Source organism: Chiloscyllium punctatum, chromosome 26 (assembly GCF_047496795.1).
Source record: "Chiloscyllium punctatum isolate Juve2018m chromosome 26, sChiPun1.3, whole genome shotgun sequence".
NCBI lineage: Eukaryota > Metazoa > Chordata > Chondrichthyes > Orectolobiformes > Hemiscylliidae > Chiloscyllium > Chiloscyllium punctatum.
In genome coordinates, this window is record NC_092764.1 from 31,450,750 (window position 1) to 31,472,452 (window position 21,703).

At 40.8% G+C, this 21,703-nt stretch overlaps 1 protein-coding gene across 5 annotated transcripts in view; it reads left to right on the plus strand.

Annotated features, from left to right (window-relative positions):
- piezo1 (piezo type mechanosensitive ion channel component 1 (Er blood group)) overlaps window positions 1–21,703 on the plus strand; it is a 340,271-nt gene that overhangs the window by 262,488 nt on the left and 56,080 nt on the right. For all 5 annotated transcript variants that reach the window (XM_072596043.1, XM_072596044.1, XM_072596039.1 and 2 more), the window contains 8 exons: window positions 99–195; window positions 1,549–1,714; window positions 1,957–2,046; window positions 2,840–2,925; window positions 11,043–11,114; window positions 13,259–13,359; window positions 15,182–15,302; window positions 19,342–19,419. In XM_072596043.1, the coding sequence (XP_072452144.1) occupies window positions 99–195; window positions 1,549–1,714; window positions 1,957–2,046; window positions 2,840–2,925; window positions 11,043–11,114; window positions 13,259–13,359; window positions 15,182–15,302; window positions 19,342–19,419 (811 nt within the window). The remainder of the gene's footprint in view (window positions 1–98; window positions 196–1,548; window positions 1,715–1,956; window positions 2,047–2,839; window positions 2,926–11,042; window positions 11,115–13,258; window positions 13,360–15,181; window positions 15,303–19,341; window positions 19,420–21,703) is intronic.

The window sequence follows — 21,703 nt, forward strand, 5'->3', positions numbered from 1 at the left end:
GCACAATTCCCAAAGAAATTATAAATAAATGTTAAACTGAAGTAACATAATTTAATATTTTTTAAAAATTTAAATACTTTCATTGCCTTCTTTCCCAGCTCCTAGCTTGTGTCTTCCTGAAGCAGCTGCAAAGTAATTTCTGCTGGATGATCCAATTATTCAGCTTGCACTGTACTATCAAAGGATATTATGATGGTAAGAGTTTGTTTCTTTTACTATTGAGCACTGTAAAACGTTATCCATTTGCTTGTGGATTAAACAGCACTGAGGGGTGTAAATTTGTCTTATAGCACAGAACTAGTGGGTAATTTGGTCATTACTCCTTTCTTGTGGTTCTGTTTGCCGAGCTGGGAATTTGTCTTGCAAACGTTTCGTCCCCTGTCTAGGTGACATCCTCAGTGCTTGGGAGCCTCCTGTGAAGCGCTTCTGTGCTGTTTCCTCCGGCATTTATAGTGGCCTGTCTCTGCCGCTTCCGGTTGTCAGTTCGAGCTGTCCGCTGTAGTGGCCGGTATATTGCCATGGCACTCATCCACAGACTCTATCAACAAACACATTGACCTGGACCCAATATACCGGCCACTACAGTGACAGCTGAAACTGACAACCGGAAGTGGCAGAGATAGGCCACTATAAATGCCGGAGGAAACAGCACAGAAGCGCTTCACAGGAGGCTCCCAAGCACTGAGGATGTCACCTAGACAGGGGACGAAACGTTTGCAAGACAAATTCCCAGGTCGGCGAACAGAACCACAACAAAAGAGCACCCGAGCTACAAATCTTCTCCCAAACTTTGAATTACTCCTTTCATTGGCAAAAGGGGCAGCAAGGTGGCTCAGTGGATAGCACTGCTGCCTCACAGCACTAGGCTCCCAGGTTCGATTCCAACCTCAGGCGTCTGTGTGGAGTTTGCACATTCTCCCCATGTCTGCGTGGGTTTCATCCGGGTGCTCTGGTTTCCTCCCACAGTCCAAAGGTGTGGAGGTCAGGTGAATTGGCCATGCTAAATTACCCATAGTGTTAGGTGCATTAATCTGGGTCGGCTACTCTTCGGAGTGGACTGGTTGGGCCAAAGGGCCTATTTCCACACTGTAGGGAATCTAATCAAAAATACTAATTTACCATCAATCCTTTTGTGCTACCATCAGACAGAGTCATACTTTACTGGGCTTAGAACACTGTTTTATTTATTTGAATTTTGCCTGGTATATGTAATGAAAAATAACATTTGATTACATGTTGTTTGAGGTCAGTAGTTGTCAATGTATGAGTTTTGATTGGTAATGCAATTCCAAAGAGGAAATTAAAGCCAATCACAACAATCCTGAGAGCTAGTTTCATAGCACCAATCTCTAGTCAGGGGCGACATTCATATTTGAGATTATTGTCCTCAAATAACAAAAGATGAAAAATCAACCTAAACAAATCATATTGGCTAGTCATAATATTACATTAAATGTAATGTCCAAAAATACTTTCAATTTGTGGCAAATTTGTATTATTTCAGGCAATTTTTGATAACTCTGTTGTATCTTCTTGAATTTTTTTCAGAAAATGAATTAAAAGATTCAGAGTGTATTTTGCCTGTTGGTGAAGCTGGCATAATCTGGGACAGCATTTGCTTTTTTTTCCTTTTACTTCAACGCAGAGTCTTCCTCAGTTATTATTTTATTCATGTAACAGCTGATATGAAAGCCTCCAAACTTCAAGCATCCAGGTACAGCAAGATGTCCCTTTGGAATATCATTAATAGTTCCAAATTTATCATTGTGTGAAGTACTTTAAAATATGTTGGAGGTGGAATTACAGCAGACACATGACTGTGATAACAGCATTAGGGCATTCTTAATTTTTTCATCATGAGAAACCTTGGTTTCATTGAGTGGTTCTGTTCCATTGTCTGAGAAGAACATTAAAATGTTAACCGTCATTAGAATGAATGCTTTTGTTTACCCACAGGGGCTTCCAGTTGTTTAATGCCAGCATCATCAAAAACATGAATTTCCATCGTGAAACTGAAAAGAAGTCCTTAGCACAGTTAAAAAGACAGTAAGTTCATCGAAATAATTTGATCATTGAGAGCTTTAAGTCTAAACACAATCTAGCTGTTTAAAAAATACATTCTGGAACTGTTCTCACTTTTAAAAAAAACGATTCCAGAACAGAATATCTGGCTTGCATGGAAATCCATCACCATCTTTAGGAATCTTCTTACTGAAGTTGCTGAAACTTTGACACACTTTGACCCACTGTATGAGCGATATGAGCACTTGGAAAAATACTCATGTAATCCAGTGTAGAAAGTGTATTGTAGAGGAGGGCTGAGGGCAGAGTCAAGGTGCTAAAACAGGGAGAAAAGCCAGTTAAAAATAACCAAGTAATACCTGCAAATACACTTTTTTTTGTCATACTGGAGCTCAATTTTGAAGTGTACAGAGTGAATCTAACTGGTGTGTGTCATTCACAAGTTTTAATGACTTTTCCTTCTGGTAAGTATTTAACCTAGCAGTCTTCTCTTCTTGAGTGCTGACAGGACCATCTCAGGAAAAAAAAACAGTTTTAAATGGAAGCATTGTGAGTGATGCATAAAAAGTTTCCATCTTAGCTGTTAAAAGCACAAACATTTCTGGCTCACCACAATATATTTAAGAGATTACTTGCTATTTAGCTAAAGTTTAAAGCAAAATCGAAATCTACAGATTGTCATATTCACACAGAACAGAGTTTGCATTCTTAACATGTTTGACACCTTTTGTAATAAAGTATTTGTCATTATTTTAACAAATGACAGTGCATTTCAGCTGATGGTTTCAAAGTTACCGCAAACATTTCTATTTGACAGGATGGAGAGAATCCGAGCAAAACAAAAGAAATATAGAGGTGGCAGGAATCCCGAAGATCCCAGTGAAAAGGAGCCAGAGGACAAAGGTATGGTATAGCGTGTAGAAATACTGAATAAAAGAAACGTGCACAGAGTTAAAATAATAAGGTGTCTGGATTAAATAGATAGGAAGAAATGGATAGACCCCAGTCCAGGGCGCAGCAATTTAAGATGATTGGCTAAAGGACCATAGGCAACATTAGGAATAGCTTTGTTATGTAGCAAATGTTAAAATGCGAAGTATACTAACTGAGACCATGGTGAAGGCTGTTTCAATCATTCAAAGGGTTTTGGATCATTTATTTGAAGAGAAAGAATTTGCAGGCCTAAGGGGTTAGGTTTTGGTAGTGGGAATAGCTGAGTTGTAGAGAGCTGGCTTGGACAGGATGGACCAAATGGCTTCCTTGCTGTTACCGTTCAGTAATTCTATGAAAGTTTAGTTATTAAATATTCCATCGAGGAAGATTGAATACTTTCCTATAACATAAATGTTTATAGGTATAGGTACAATTACATTTGATGCTATTCTGACAGCTAGTTGGTGGGCAGAATCATAGTCCTAGTTATATAATCAATAATTAGTGTCTGGTCTTAGATATGTTGAGTACAGAGAAGACATCTTCCAGAATATTAGTTCAGTGGGGGTGCGTGGGTCGGAAATGATGGGGGTAGACAAGTACAATGCTAATGTTTCTGATGATCACAACCAATGATTATAGCTCAGTGTGAGGTGTTAGATGTTCAATGTGCTTTTAGTATTTCTTTGTTGCATTTAATATGCACAAAATGCATAGACTTTGGAAGGTTTCTCATTTGTAGTGAATGCATTTGGGAATTAGGATTATCTCGTGCCTGCTAATGAAATTTTGTGGCAAGAGACCCATGGGAGATTCACACATTTGTTGAATATGAGCATCATGCCAAGGGATTAAAGTAGCTGTCTAACTGGATTCTTCTGTAGTGAGACCAGTTGTTACCTTCTCTTATTTTAATATAGTATTGAAATCCACACACATCATTCCACCATGTTGAATATTAGAAGATAGTACATTGACTGATGATGTTGAATGTGTAAGGAATTCATTTTGATTGCTTCCATTGTCATTCCAAGCATTTTTGAATTGACAAAGATAATTAATGTTACATCTCAGAAGTAATTTGTAATAAAACAATTTTATCTGTAGGTAGTTACCACTCTATAAGTTGATATGAAAATATATAGAGTCATAGAGCTGTACAGCATGGAAACAGACCCTTCGGTCCAACTTGTCTGCACCAACCACATATCCTAAACTGATCTAGTTCCATTTGCTAGCATTTAGCCCATATTCCTTTAAACTCTTCCTATTCATGTACCAATCCAGATACCTCCTAAATGTGGTAATTGTACCTGGCTCAACCATCTTATCTGGCAGCTCGTTCCATTTTGTAAAACCCTCTTTGTGAAAACGTTTTAAATTGTTCCCCCCTCACCTTAAATCTTTGCGCTCTAGTTCTGGACTCCCCTCCCCTGTGAAAAAGACCTTAGCTATTCAATTCTGTTGCTCAAAGATATAACTGCTGTTATTGAACAGTGCAGAATTGATCCAAACTGTACAGCAACCTGAATTGGATATATTTCACTGTCCCTTCATCATAAGTATGCCAAAATCCTGGATTCCAGGTGAAGGGCTTTTGACTGAAACATCAGCTCTCCTGCTGCTCGGATGCTGCCTGACCTACTCTGCTTTTCCAGCACCACATTCCCAACTCTGATCTCCAGCATCTGCAGTCCTCATTTTCACCTGAAATCCTGGAATACCCTATCTGGCAACACTGTGGAAGCCCATTCACCATAACACCTGGAGTGGCTCAAATAGGTTGCTCATTGTCATCATCTTAAGAATGTTTGGGACAGACAATAAAAATATGGCTTCTATCTGAGCAACAAATTAAATCAAAACTGAAGCAAGGCCTGTTGCAGATTAAGAAGGGCTGAAGAAGGGCTCATGCCCGAAACGTCGATTCTCCTGCTCCTTGGATGCTGCCTGAGCTTTTCCAGCAACACATTTTCAGCTCTGATCTCCAGCATCTGCAGTCCTCACTTTCTCCTGTTGCAGATTAATCCTGATCCCAATTTTAACCCAGTTGCTAATAAAAGTTCTATTCTAACTTTAACATTCCTATCATTTTGTAAATTTGCAGTTGTTATTGCTGACAGAAATTCCCATAATACTAATTTTCCCAAATTGTCTTATACCTCTTTGAGATGTAAACAGCAAAATGTGACTTAGCAAATTTTCAGGCTATGATTTGGATACTTGTCATATCGTGTTGAGAAGCTGGCAAAAGCTGCATCTGTCAGAACAAAATCCTGCTTCTGTCTTCTCAAAAATATAATCCATATCATGAGATGGACAGTCTAATTGAACACTTCTATTTTACTTCAGTTCCCTGATCTGCCCAATGTCAGGCACTACCTGAGACTTAGAGGGTAATTTAGTGCTCTTTTGCTCATTCTGCTCTCCTGTTTTGAACCTGCTGGTGAGAGATACATAACAGACTTGGAAATGTTTGAAATTCTGAGGGCAAAGAATCACTGGTGTGAACTCCCGCCTTAGCACGTTGTGGCACAGTAGAGTGGTGTCCTGAATAGTTATACCAAATGTTGTCAACTTTCAGCAATCACTTTGATCCAAGCCTTTTTATGTACTGTATTACTATGAAATTACTGGTTCAGATTTACGTGATTGCTAACAGTATCTTTTGCAATAATCTGTCTGCAAAGTGAGGAGGAAGGAATCACTGCCTAACTATTAAAACAGGAAACCCAGACTAAAATTCAATGTTTTAGTAAACTTAACTGAATTGTAGACATTCCTTGACTTAATTAAATGAGGTATTTTCTGAATTTGCAATCTTTATTTTCCATGTTGCCAAGTGCTACACCCCATAGTTCTTTTACTGAAACAGCTTATTATCTGACAACCCGATTGAAACAATTTTATTCCAGGATGAAAAGAAGTGGGATGTGTAAGTTCTATATCTGAATGACGTTAGTCAATGTCTACTCTTCTCTCAGTTCTCTAGAGGTCTGATCTCATGTAGGTACGCAATCCTTTATCCAAAATTCAAAAAGCTTTGAAATCCAAAACTTTTTTGTGGCTTGTGGAGAATCATTTTGGCGTGTAAACAGGTGACCCAACTCCACACCCACTTGAACCACGTCACTCAGATGTGACGTGGCAGCATGGCCCAGCACTGTCAGATGTCAATTGTGTTTCAGTGCTTGTACTATTCACACATGTGTTTGCTGCTTGGTAATATATTTTTAATTCCACTGTGAAAATGTCATTTATTCCAAATCTGAAAAATTATAAATTCCGAGAAACAACTGGCCCCAAGGATTTTGGATAAAGGATTGTGTACCTGTACTACATGCAAGCAGCTGAGCTGTTAGCTCACTATGGCCATTAGCATATATTTCTAGCAAATATCAAAAATGGTTGAGAAATTAACCGTTTTTTCCAAATGCAAGGTGAAGGATTTGTATTCTGTACTTTGAATTGTGCCATGGATTAACATTGTTAGAATATTGAGTACCCCTCAATGTACTTAGCTGATATTTGTATGTGACAGGAAAATCAATGATTCTAGCAAGAATTTGGCTCAATGACCCAGAACAGAGCTTTGAAAAGGTTCATGTTTACATTATTTCTCGATATCATTCTGTATCTGGTTTGGCACCATTTTCTGTTTATCTAACAGTAAAATATCTTTGCTTGTTTTAACATTGAAGTACTATATAAATAACGGGAGTTAGTGAGAGAGGTGCCAAGGCAAAACAGTAATCAGTATGTAGTTAAGTTAATGAAGACCTGCCATTTAATAGAGGGTCCTTTAATGTATTTCCGATTTAATTAATTTTATAAAGCTTTCCTGCTGTAAAGTCAATCTCCTTCTAAAAATAATCCAAAACATACAACCACATGATGTTTCTTTCTGTATATATTAACTGGTAAAAATCAACTGTGAGTTTGTTGAATCTGATTTATTCACCTCTCCATTTTCTTTCTACAGTGGTATTTACTGTATTATATTTTTATCGCATACTTTTTGCAAGTTTCCTCCAAACCTGTTGGCTTCTGTGCTGCTTTCTTTGTACTTTAGTGTACAATGCTTGAACTGTGCCTCTTAACTTGAGCTAACATGGTATTGTCATTAATATTTATTAGTGTAGTAATTCGTAAATGTAACAGGGGACATAAACTCAGGCTGACCACCAGGAGGATGAAAGGAAATATTATTAGAATATGGAATACGATACAGATCTGTGACATGATTTAAAAGAGAATTGAACAAGTGCATGATGTATTTTTCACCTGAAATTTGTGTTCCTTATTATGAACATGGAAAAACAGACTATGTTTTGCTGAGCATAACCATTTTAAATTTCAAGCTTTCACTCAATGGCTTGAATATTTGTAATGATGGAGAAGATCCCACCTTAGCTAAAATAGCACCAGAGACCTAATTGCTGAAGTCCCAGACACTAATCTAGGACTGGGAAATGCATTTGGATTATAGTTTGCAAACTGTGGTTCAGTGGTCGTAAATATAAATGTGTATTTGCCTCGTATGAAACAAAACCCAATTTTCACCTGTGGAACCAAATTATGGGCTTAACATTTTTCAGCAAAAGATCTAAAGGCTTGAGTTGTTTAGGGAGGGTATAGGACCCTGTTGGAAGGTGGGGTATCCTTTTGAGTAGGTCCATGGACAACTTTAAGATAGATAAAATGCCATTTAGGAAAGGTTAGGTGCTTAGAGTTATTAGAAGTAGAAATGGATGTGTGTAAAAAGTACATAAACTAATTGGAACGGGGCACTATCTTGCAAAAGGAAGATGTAAAGGTCTGGGTAGCATTGGTTGATGGAACACAATGAGAGAGAAACCATCACTGATCAAGTGGAGAGAATAAGGAAACTGTTTGCCATGACTCTATGATGCAGTGCAATCTCAACTTCGACTTTTGTTTTATATATTTTCCGTATTTTTGTGGTTTTGTTTAATTTCCCTGGAATTTTAAAAAACCCTTGTCTTTTTTTAACATCTATCCCTTGACCCTTGTTTGCAGATGGCAAAGGTGCCAAGGCACAGAGATTTTTAAAAAACGAGAGGAAAGAATGATGATTTTTACCTCTACCAATTTTTTCCCCTTTTTATCCTCTGCTGATTGTGGTGGTTACCAACAGTTCTCTTGTCTCTGACTCAAGTGACCATCCTTAATATGTGAAAATGAGCAGTGAGAATAGGGATTCTCCTTTGCACGTATGAGCTTTGCAATCTACATCTAAATGCATCAAGTTGAACTGAAAAGAAAGTCTATATTTATGCAAACCTGGAAACATACAAAATCGGAACAGAAGTAGGTCATTTAGTCCTTTGGATTTGCTCTGCTATTCAAAATGGTCATGGCTGATCCTGCTCTTTTGCCATACCCTTTGATACCTTTAGCTACAAGGAATTTGACTATTTTATTTCTTAAATATATTCGGTAACTTCATTTCCATGGCCTTCTCTCATAGGGAATGCCTCAAGTTCACCACCAGTGAAGACATTTCTCCTCATCTCTGTCCAAATTGCCTGTTGCATATATGAGACTGTGGTCCCTGGATCTGGACCCCCGGCCAGGACAAACTTTATTCCTGAATCCAGTGTGTCCAGCCCTGTCAGAGCTTTATACTTTTCAATGAGATCCCTTCCCAGTCTTCTCAACACCAGTGAATATCGACCCAACTGACCAATTTGCCCCTCATACAACAACCCTTCCAATTCAGAAACAGTCTGGTGAACCTTTGCTGCACTCCCTCTATGGCAAATATATCTCAGGGAGATGAAAACTGCGCATGGATGTGGTTTCATCAAGCCTCCGTTTGGCTGCAGAAAAACATCCTTGTTCCTGTACTCAAACCCTTTTGTAATGAAGGCCAACATACAATTTGCCTGCCGAGCAGCTTGTTGCACCCGCATGTTTACTTGCAGCAACCAGTGTACAAGGACATTGAGGTCACTTTGTACATCAACTTTTCTCATTCTGTTGCTGTTTCAATAAAACTGTGCCATTCTGCTTTCCTATTAAATTGGACAGTGTCACATTTATCCACATTGTACTGTAGCTGCCATGTATTAGTCCACACATTTCAATTTGTCTAAATCACCCTGATGCCCCTTCTTTGCCCTCCTTTCCACTCCCAAATCCAAACCAAACAGTGAATTAATTGACTTCCAAGTTATGATCATGCTAAAGCACTATGAAAGAATTCTTTATTCAAGATCAACTTGCACAGAATTATTTTCATGGAACCTACAGTACAGAAACAGACCATTCGATCTAACTGCCTCATGCCATTGGTTATTTTCCACAAGACCCTCTTTCCAAGCGTATTACCTCCCAGATCCTGTATTCCTCCATTCCCTTTAACCCCTTGCTTGCATCAAATATTTCAAATTTGTCAATGATATCTGCTTCAATAATTCCATGTGATAGGACTAAATAAAGTGCTGAAAAGTGTGTTATTTAGTCCATTAATGACTATCTAGTAGTTATATTTTGTTCTGGAAATGCTCACAACTGAAAATCATCCTCACATCCTTGAATCTATACTTTTGCTTCTCCAACAGGGAAGATCCCTAGTTAGCTCAGTTGTTCCTCCTCATTGCACACTCTCAAATATGTTAAACTCCTTGTTTAAGAAATACACTTTCTCCAATCTTTTAAGTTGCTTTTTGTAGCATGGAGACCATAACTGCACATGACATTTCAAAGTACATATTCACATTCTGGTTCCTCAAGACAATCTGCAGGATTCTCAGCTCAGCTATCAGAGAATGGGAAGCACGGAAGAGGAAAATCCCAAAATATACTTCCTAAACTTAAAGTTCTTTCTACTAGAACCATTTTGAACTGAGCTGCCAAATTAATGAGGGGAACTGAAATGAGACACATACCTGGAGGAGATTTTTTTAGATTAGATTAGATTAATTACAGTGTGGAAACAGGCCCTTCGGCCCAACAAGTCCACACCGACCCGCCGAAGCGTAACCCGTCCAGACCCATTCGCCTACATTTACTCCTTCACCTAACACTACAGGCAACTTAGCATGGCCAATTCACCTAACCTGCACGTTTTTGAATTGTGGGAGGAAACCGGAGCACCCGGAGGAAACCCACACAGACATGGGGAGAATATGCAAACTCCACACAGAGAGTCGTCTGAGGTGGGAATTGAACCCGGGTCTCAGGCACTGTGAAGCAGCAGTGCTAACCACTGTGCCACCATGCCACCATGCCACCATGCCACCCACGTATGAGGATTAATTGTTTCAGAAGAGAGTTAGTAAATTACTCGGTGTGGATTGGTTCCCTGCTTTCATGTTTGTGTGGTAACAATATTTGGAAAAAACATTGAGAGTCAGGAAAATAGAGAGAGGTATAAATATTTGGCAAATATGCCAAATAACAGACGTAGAAAGTAACTATTGTGTGGAAACTATTCTGATATTTGTTAGTCACAACAATGAGCCTAATACTTAGTGTCCTGAAGTCACCAGTGATGACTGTTCTGGCTGGATTCCTCACTGCAGGAGGAGGACATATTGTTTTGTGTCATGCTTTGGAATTTCTGTTGTGTGAAAAGAATGACAGTCTCCATCGTAAATTAACATGCTTTCCCCACGAGTTGCTAACCTTCTGTTTTTACCATGTGTGCTGTGTTATTTGGCATAGGATAGTTGCTGAATATATTAAAACCAAAGGCTGATTATGTAGTACTGATTAGATCTGTTTGTACAATTTTTCATTGACTTTGCATGTCTGCCTGCTGAGGCATGGACCCCTCAGAGCTGCAGCTAAAATTGCCAAAGTACATTGACAGCATTAAATTATTTATGAAAATGCTTGTCAACTACTTGAAACATCTTCAGTTGGAATTTATGCTTTTGCAACAGCGTTTTTTTCAGAGCTTGTGCAAGCTTCCAGTTTGTTTGTTCTTGTTGCTCTTTTTGTAATTTTGCTGTGCCAAAAATGACACAGCAAATTTACTAAGTCAAGCTGTAATTGAAAGCTGTAAGTTTATGGTGATCCCTGATGTGGAAACAACATGCTTGTCTCCTGCATGACAGAGCAAGGTGCAACGAAAGAGAAGTCCCAGGAGAAAAAGAAATGGTGGAATCCCTGGGTAAACCATGCCAAAGGTATTTAATTAATGTCCACTGTATTGTGTCACTTTTGATTAAGAACATTTTGGTTTGTCCTTTGCCTTGAATCCTCAACTTCTGTGTTCCTTTTAAAGCAATAAGTTATTATGGGCACATTTGATGATCACATGGTGGTATGATTGCTTTAAATGCAGTTTAAATTGATTTCCATGTACAGTATACCTTACCTGTGGTTTAAAATCAGAGGATTACTCATGTCATATGAAACTTTTTTGCAGTTCTGCTGTGTTTGGTTTCACTGCATGGGGTTGATTGAGAGGTGGTTCCTATCCAGTTTTCACCATGTTCTTTTATTGCAAAATGATTAACTCCATCTCATTCTCTTCTATCCACATTATATTTCATGGTGTTGTTTCTCTGTATTAGGGTCATAAGTCACAGAGACCTACAGAACAGAAAGAGGCCCTTCAGCCCATTGCGCCCAAACCAGTCAAAAACAACCACCTAAAATTTTCAATTCCATTCTCCAGCACTTGGTCCAAAGCCTTGTATGCTTTGGCATCATCAGTACTATTTAAACTTTTGAGGGTTTCTGCCTCCAATAACCTCACAGGCAGTGAGTCCCAGATTCCCACAACACTCTGGATGAAAAAGTTTTTCCCACGTCACCTGTAAACCTATGCTCATTCCTTTAGATCTATTCTGGTTTCATTTCACAGAGGTGATGACCTGGTGGTATTATCTCTGGACTGCTAACCCAGAAACCCAGGTAATGTTCTGGGAACTGGGGTTGATTCCCACCACGGCAGATGGTAGAATTTGAATTCAATAAAAATCTGGAATTAAGAGTCTAATAATGACCATGAAACCATTGTTGTTGATCATTGGAAAAACCCATCTGATTGACTTATGTCCTTTAGGGAAGGAAACCACAATCCATAGCCGCAGCAATATGGTTGACTTTTAATTGCCTTTGGGGTAATTAGGGATCTGCAGTAAATGCTGGGCTAGTCAGTGACGCCCTCAATCCACGAGTTAATTTTAAAAAGGTTCACTGATGAACAAGATAGATCTATAATCACAATCCATTCTTTATCAAAACTGACCCTGATGTGCATCAGTGGTATCCAACTTTGCTCTGTAAGACAAAAACCATAACAAACCTAAAATTAAAACTAACATCAGGTTATATAAATGAAACAAAAGTTGCTTATGTATGCCATCCTGCCATCCTTTTTTTTCCAGGACACCACTGTTCCACTTATGATATATGCATGTATGAGTATAATATGTCAACATAATAGATATAATATTTATAGATCTGTGTGAATAGATCTATATACTTTATAGAAGTTTATGTATGTGTGTATATTACACACACACACACACACACACATATATATACAGATATATAAAGTATAAATGTATGGTTTTTTATCCACAAAACTTGATGCAGCTTTTTTTCCAAATTGAACATTACTACCTAGCTACGGATTTAACAAATGGCGACCTCTTACATTGGCTGGAAAACCAGACAGTGTTAAGCAAGTGCCGTTAATTTAGGGGTTTGATCAACTACCTATTACAACCAGGTGGTTTACTCTTCTGCTGTCATTCTGCCTACTGCAAAGTTCCATTGCAGATTGAATGAGTCAACCCAATAGGATTTTCCAACTGTTTCTCTGCCCCACACCCAACTTGCAGAGCGACCTCCACAGGCACTCATACTGCCCAAATTGTCAGGGCAATTGACATTCATTAGACCAGTCTTGTCCAAAAGGCCTGTGATATTACATATCTCGCTGTGTGCAATTTTGTCTTTGCAAGTATAAAATGCGTGTCATAATTATTTGGTCAGTAACTACTGAGTGGCCTTCACTATATCGATCACTGAGAATACCAAGATTACCTATGGATGCTTTATAACCGTATATGAAATGTGCCCCTATTTAAAAGGAACAGAATGAGAAAGAGGGCATTCTCTAATTGATGTGCGAAAGTCAAGTCCAGTGTTTTAACAATTGCTATTTTACAAATAACTGTCTTATTACTATTGTCATTTTAATTTTTAATGTCTTGATAACTTAAATTAACATGCTGTCTTTGCCATTTTAACACATGTGTTATGACATGAAAACTAATGATGTGCTTTTCTCTATTATTCTCATTTATCTGTGTAGTGCTTCAGTCAGGAGATTATTACCTATTCGAGTCAGACAGTGAAGAAGATGAGGAATGTCTGCAGGAAGAGCAGCAAACTCCTAAACAGAGTGCATTCCAGGTACCATTTAAATAAAATAGCTGCAAACAGGAATTTGCCTTAAAATAATATACACAGATCATAAGAATTTCAGTCCATCAAAGCTGTTCCACTGTTCAATGAGATCATGGTTGATCTGGTTGTGGCCTAAAGTCCACTTCCCCTGTGTGTTCTGTAAAACCCTGGACTTCCTTATCAATCTAAAACCTGTCTAGCTCAGCCTGGATTATATTCAATAACACAGCCTCCCTTACTCTTGTTGGATGAGAATTTCAAGATTGATAACCCTCAACGAGAAGAAATTTCTCTTATTTTAAAACTGTGCCCCCTAGTTTTAGACTCTCCTACAAGAGAAAGCACTTTCTCAACATCTACCCTGTTAGGCCATCTCATAATCCTATTACTTCAATAAGAGCACCTCTCTTTATATTAAACACCAATGAATATATGCCCAAACTGCACAGCCTTTTGTCATAAGGCAAAGCCCCCATCTCAGAAGTCAGCCTAATGAACCTCCTCTGAATTGCTTCCAATGGAAGTATATCTTTCATTAGTAAGGAGACCAGGTGAAGTTTTACTAATAACCTTTGTTTGTTGCAAGCCTTTCCGACTTTTATATTACATCACTCTTGCAACAAAGTCGTCATATTGTTTGGTTTCCTAATTACTTGCTGTAGTCACATGATAATATTTGCAATACAGCTGGATCAGTTACAATCATGTAATGGAGCCATTGCATATAATTGCTGATTCACTACCCATGCCACTACTCATTTGCAAGAGCCATAGAGTCAAAAAGCACAGGAACAGACACTTCAATCCAATCCCTCCCCACAAGCCAATTATGAGGACCTTTATCCTGGAACTTCACATGTCATGATGTCATCTAATCCAGGCTATGAATAAGTTTGAGACCAAATAACAGTGTTAATGGTTAATTGCTAATGAACTTTACGTCTGCCTCAATAAGCAAATAAGACAAAAAAAACTGAATGCTGAAAACCTGAAACAAAAGCAGAAAATGCTGGAGAAACTCAGCAGGTCTGGCAACATCTATGTTGGGAAAGCAGAGTTAATGTTTTGGGCCCAGTGACCCTTCTTCAGAATGGAGGGTAGTTAGGAAAATGTGGGACATAGGCTGAGTACATGGGGTGAAGTGGTGTGAGGTGGAGGAATTGGGTGGGTAAAGGAGTAAATGATGGTGGAAATGATGCTGAGAGAGACAGGCAGAGAAAGGGATGGATGATAATGATCCAAGGGCAAAGGAGAGCTGAAAATGGGCTCACCATGCTGAGAGTAGCCAGTGTGATGACCGGGCCTGGGGTGTGAGGGTGGGTAAAGGACATGGAAGACCCTAAAAATATTGAAGTTGATAATGAGACTTGAGGGCTGCAGGGTCCCCCAAGTCGAAAATGAGATGCTGTTCTTCCAGCTTGTGCTGAGCTTTGCTAGAGGAGTGCAGCAAACCCATGACCCAGATATTACCCAAGGAACAAGGTGGTTGCCTGCCACTTCAGTGCACCCTTATATTGCCTGGCTAATATTTCTGTAGTGTTTGCAGTTTGGACCATAGTTCCTCAAGCTACAAACACTTACTCAGGATATGTTCATTCTGGATCACCTTGAGGTCCAGCAGCTTCCATATGCTACAGCAGCAGCACATCATCACTACCATATTTGGCCTTATTTATTAATTACTTGAGATCCTTTTGCTTCTGCTCTGTGAGCCATTGTGGGAAGTTTTCTACAAGAAAGGTTCAATATAAATGCATACTGTTGTTATTGGATCTATAGTATGGAGTGAGCAATAATCAATAAAAAATTTTTTGTGTGATTTGCTTAGTTAGCATACCAAGCCTGGATAACAAATGCAAAATTGGCTGTAAAAAAAAGAAATGAATATAAAAGGCAACTTCAGAAGTTTCAGCAAGAGATTGAGATACGTAAGGAGCTGCAGAAAGCAGGTGAGAATTATTATAATGCAACTGGAGTGTTCACAGTCCAGTTTATACCAAAAGTAACTTTATGAATATAAATAGTGTTTTTCTAAATTATTCTTGATCTAACACACTATGACCCACACTCACCTTTTAGTTGGTGGCAAATTTATTCTGTGTATCAGAACAATGAGGTTGGAGGTTGCCATAAATTGGCTTTTGAGCCAAATTATAAAAAAAACTTAAATGAGGTCAGACCTCGCTGGTGAAGTGTACTGAGAAATCAATCACTGAAAGTATCACACAACTGTCCAGTGAACAAGTATTTGTGGACTGAGTCTGCAATCAAGTGAGTCTACTGAAGGATGATGGGGCTGGGGATTGAAGGCTATGAGATTGGGGATCAGGTCTGGGAGCGAGGAATGTTAGCATTCAATAGGGGGCAGCTACATGGGTTCCTTCAATAAGGGACCCATCACTCCTTCTGGTTTCATGTTCAGTTAGATTACCTGACTTTCTTACTGTGCCTTGTAGATAGCTCCATGGTTTGGGTTCCCTAAGAACTGACAGCACCCTCTCAGGGCTGACAGATTTTGATCTGGGATCTCTAGTAGGCATTAGGGTCCATTTTAACACATGCAAAGGTCCTAATGCTTCCACTGTGTTTAACAAAGCATCAATATCCTTATCCAAAATGGCAAACAGTGCATTGAATCCTGGAGGTGCACATATGCTTCCTGTATGTGCCATGTTAAATTGCCCATAGTGTTCAGGGATGTATAGGTGAGGGGTAAAGGTAGAGTAATGGGAATGGGTTTGGGTGGGATACTCTTTGGAAGGTCAGTGTGGACTTGCAGGACTGTTTCCATATTGTAGGGATTCTTAAAAAAAAGCCACACTGGGATCTTAGTTGTTCAAGTAGATCTTTAAAAACAGATGCTGAATAATTTCTGAGCTCAGTTATTATGTCAGGCCAAAAAGTAAAATTATATTTGTTCATATCTGTGCATGTAATTTGCATTCAGTTTTGAAGAGTAGCACCTGAACAGAAAATCATCAACTATAAACTAACTTCATGCCATTTTTCGCTGATGCTGTTGGATGAAAATCTTAATTTAAGCGTGAAAGTTATAAGTTGACTCTCCTGCATTAAACATGTGGATGCCAAGGTTTTGCAATATTTTCAACACTTTCCCTAAAGGAGGTAGAAGTGTGGAGAAACGTCCTGGAAATTGATGAGGACCAGATAATACCGGGTTATGAATGTGCTGAATCCCCGCCCTCATTGGCAGTTCCTGCAGGGTCTCGATTTGGACAAAATCTCACTCTACCAATTAACCAAGCCAGGCGGGGTATAGTTAGGGTGTTGTGGGGAAAATCACCAGTGTCAGAGTCAGAATCAGTATTCAATGACAGAGTTTATTGTACAAAGAAACTGGAGCTTCTGGAGGGGAGAGAGAGAGAGAGAGACCTCCGGCAGCATGGCTGTCAGCTGTGAACCTTCTCTCACCCTCTGAGCACATGTCACGATATTTTATACATTTCGTGGTATAATGGTCCAAATATTGAGTCTTTGTTTGTACAGCATGGTTTGTTTACAGAAAACATTACAGTCATTGTCAGTTTCAGAGGAATGTTACGGAGTCATTGTCAGTTTCAGCAACTATGCAGAAGTCCCTTGCTGCCGTAGTTGGTCGTGATCGTTCTTCCTGAGAAGGAAGATCATTTTCCATTACTTCAGATCTGAAGATCTGAAGACATGTACAAAAGCAGTCTCAGGTAGTTAACATTTCTGTTGAAGGTGGTGGCAGTAGACGTTACTGATGTGTATTATCTCCCCCACTTGCGTGAAATGAACCATCTCTGTTCTGTGTCTATTGTACTGGTTTCCTGTCGGCCTTAGGCAGTGTCTGTGTATGCTTTGCTGTGCTTTTCCATGTAATGGCTCAGAGGCCATCTTGTGTGCTAAGTGACAAACTGACGGCTCAGCAGCCATCTTGTGCCTGTGTGCCCTGTATCAGCATGCCCCATATCAACTCCCACTTCAAGGGTAAGTATCTCACAGGCTTGGAGTTCTCTTGGTTCCCTACATGGATCCACTGGGTGGGCAATACACTGGATAAATAAACACATATCTTCCTCCCAGCTAGTATCCTTCCGTGGTTTATCAAAAATTGGCTGCCATCTGTGGCCCTAATAAATAAGGTTTGACAAAAATGAATTATAAAAGTGGATGACTCAAAACTGTGGAAGAACAGCTGGCCACTGCCAGTTCTCCTGCTTTCTTTAATGTAGGAGGCAAAAACGAAGTGCCCATTGTAGCAATGAATGGTTGCTAACACCATTCAAATAAAGGGAGCAGCTCTGACTCTCTATTCTCTGATTTACCCATGTAAATGCTAGGCTGGCCCATCACAGTGCTCACACCAAGGCCCAATGCCCTATGCATGGTCAAGCCTATAATTGCATTCTGAAAATATTGGCATTATTAAATGAATTGCTATTTCTGCATTTGTGTCAATGCTGATAACCTTTACAATTGGGATAGCCAATATATCTTCCTTTCCAATACAAACCTTTCAATTGAAATTATGTTGTGTATTTCCAAATTATGTAAAGGGAAATAACCCCCAAAATTGGATGTTTTTAGACTGAATATTCCATTAGTAGAATCCCAAACACAGCCGACTCAGTGGAAATGAAAGATTCGAATGGGCAGTTCCACTGCAAGTAAAACCCTCTGAAAGGAACCATGAATGCTGGATAATTTAGGGAGCTCACTTCAGTTAAGCTAATAATCACCCAGGAAATGTCAGAGGATTAAAAACTTGGTCTAATGCGTGGGTAACTAATAAGGCTGCCTCTGCCCTGTACCAACTACTCCCCTCCCCTCAAAAGACGCACACTTCCAAAACCCCTTTTCCACCTCCCCTGAACTCTTACACCTGAGAACCTTGTCAACTATCCCCAACCCTGACCAGAACAACCACCCAACAGGATCTCACCTTCCCCATAGCCCCAGGATCTGACAACACCTCCAGCCCCTCACACCTTTCTCTCTGCTGAACCCTACACCTTTCTCCCTGCTGGGCCCCACACACCATCCCTCACTGGCTCTGACACTCCCCTCTCCCCCACCAGCAGACCTGACACTCCCTCTCCCTTTCTCTAGATCCTGATCCTGATACATGCTGCGTACATTTACCTGGCATCCTAACCCATTGACCAACTGCCATCCTAAACATATCAATATTTGAACACTCTGCTACCTCCTGTCAAAATGGCCAGTGGTTGCTGGATATTAAATCTCAGGGCACAGCAACTAACCGCTGTAAAAGGGAACGTGGATTGACTTTTGCCACAATTCTGCACCAAAGAGGAGATGTGTTGATTTCAGGTACAGTCTGCATTTCATAGGAGCAAGGATCAGAATTGTCAGCTCAAGATGTGGAGCTCTGAACTGATGAACAAGAATAAGTGACAGTATGACTGAGATGGACATTCCTCGAAATAGCCTGTATATTTTTGCTATTCTCTTGCTTTTCTACTACTGCTCTTTGCAAGTGACTGTAGACTGGAGAAATAGGTAGAAAAGAAGGTTGCAATTTCAGAAAATTGTAAATTTGAATATTGCAACTTCAAACATCATGTGATTTTTACTTTTGATGCTAGAGTGTAAACCTACCAAGGTATCATTAAGTCATGCAAAGGTTAATTGTTCCTATTAGTTTCTGTAATAGATTTTCATAGCTATTGGGAGAAACTGAGGACTGCAGATGCTGGAGATCAGAGTCAGAGTGTGGTGCTGGAAAAGCACAGCCGATTAGGCAGCATCCGAGGAGCAGGAGAATTGATATTTCTGGCATAAGCCCTTCAAGACTGATGAAGGACTTATGACTGAAACATTGGATGCTGCCTGATCAGCTGTGCTTTTCCAGCAGCACACTCTTTGACTTTCATGGCTATTGAAAAGCGTTTAGAGGTGTTATTAGCATTGCCTATCAATGTTTCAATAGAGGAAAGAAATGAATAAACAAATGTGTAACTCTTCACTGGAACCTTCCAGGAGTAACAGAAAGAACAGAAGCATCAATACAGGAAACCTCTATTCTGGATGATGATGCGAGCGAAGAAGAAATACCCTGTAAGCAGAAACTTCACAAAGGTTCTTCATTGTTGCAGTTTACATAATATCCATGAAATTGGGTTAATGTACAATAACCTTTAAAATTTGTCTAGAGGCTATATATGGCATAATTTTATATTACTAGGTAAAAACAAGGGGTGCAGATGCTGGAAACCAGATTCTAGATGAGAGTGGTGCTGGAAAAGCACAGCAGTTCAGGCAGCATCCGAGGAGCAGGAATATCGACATTTCGGGTAAAAGCCCTTCATCAGGAATAGAGGCAGAGTGCCTGAAGGATGGAGAGATAAATGAGAGGAGGGTGGGGGTGGGGAGAAAGTAGCATAGAGTACAATAGGTGAGTGGGGGTGGGGATGGAGGTGATAGGTCAGGGAGGAGGGTGGGGGAAGGTAGCAAAGAGTACAATGGGTGAATGGGGGTAGGGATGAAGGTGATAGGTCAGAGAGGAGGGTAGAGTGGATAGGTGGAAAGGAAGATAGGCAGGTAGGACAAGTCATGGGGACAGTGCTGAGCTGGAAGGTTAGAGCTGGATTGAGGTGGGGAAAGGGGAAATGAGGAAACTGGTGAAGTCCACATTGATGCCCTGGGGTTGAAGTATTCCGAGGCAGAACATGAGGCGTTCTTCCTCCAGGTGTCAGGTAGTGAGGGAGCGGCGGTGAAGAAGGCCCAGAACCTCCATGTTCTTGGCTGAGTGGGAGGGGGAGTTGAAATGTTGGGCCACAAGGTGGTGTGGTTGATTGGTGCGGGTGTCCCAGAGATGATCCTAAAGCACTCTGCTAGGAGGCGTCTAGTCTCCACAGTGTAGAGGAGACTGCATCGGGAGCAACGGATACAATAAATGATATTGGTGGATGTGCAGCTAAAACCTTGGTGGATGTGGAAGGCTCCTTTGGGGCGTTGGAAGGAGGTGTGGGCGCAGCTTTTGCAATTCCTGCGGTGGCAGGGGAAGGTGCCAGGTTGGGAGGGTGGGTTGTTAGGGGGGCGTGGACCTGACCAGGTAGTCACGGAGGGAATGGTCTTTGCGAAAGGCGGAAACGGATGGGGAGGGATATGTATCCCTGGTGGTGGGGTCCGTTTGGAGATGGCAGAAATGATGTCGGATGATTTGGTTTATGCAAAGGTTGGTAGGGCGGAAGGTAAGCACCAGGGGGGTTCTGTCCTTGTTACTGTTGGAGGGGTGGGGTCTGAGGGTGGAGGTGCGGGATGTGGACAAGATGCGTTGGAGGGCATCTTTAACCACATGGGAAGGGAAATTGCGATCTCTAAAGAAGGAGGCCATGTGGTGTGTTCTGTGGTGGAACTGGTTCTCCTGGGAGTAGATATGGCGGAGGTGGAGGAATTGGGAATACGGGATGGCATTTTTGCAGGAGGAAGGTGGGAAGAGTTGTAATCCAGGTAGCTGTGGGAGTCGGTGGGTTTGTAAAAAATGTCGGTGTCAAGTCGGTCGTCATTAATGGAAATGGAGAGTTCCAGGAAGGGGAGGGAGGTGTCAGAGATGGTCCAGGTAAATTTAAGGTCAGAGTGGAATGTGTTGAAGTTGATGAATTGCTCAACCTCCTTGCAGGAGCACGAGGTGGCGCCAATGCAGTCATCAATGTAGCGGAGGAAGAGATGGGGAGTGGTGCCGGTGTAATTACGGAAGATCAACTGTTCTACATAGCCAACAAAGAGACAGGCATAGCTGGGGCCCATACAGGTGCCCATGGCTACCCCTTTGATCTGGAGGAAGTGGGAGGATTCGAAGGAGAAATTGTTAAGGGCGAGGGCCAAACGAATGAGCATGTCGGTGGAAGGGTACTGTTGGGGACGTTGGGAGAGGAAGGAACGGAGGGCTTGGAGGCGCTGGTCATGGCAGATGGAGGTGTAGAAGGATTGGATATCCGTGGTGAAGATGAGGCGTTGGGGACCAGGGAAATGGAAGTCTGAGGAGGTGGAGGGCATGGGTTGTGTCTCGAACATATGTGGGGAGTCCCTGGACTAGGGGGATAGGACAGTGTCGAGGTAGGTAGAGATAATTTCAGTGGGGTAGGAGCATGCTGAGACAATAGGTCAGCCAGGGTGGTCAGGCTTGTGGATCTTGGGAAGGAGGTAAAACCAGGCAATGCGGGGTTCCCGGATTATGAGGTTGGAAGCTTTGGGTGTGAGATCTCCTGAGGTGATGAGGTTCTGTATGGTCTGGGTGATGATGGGGGGTGGGGTCATGGTCGAGGGGGCAGTAGGAGGAGGTGTCTTCGAGTTGGTATCTGGCTTCAGCGGTTTAAAGGTTAATGCGCCAAACCACCAG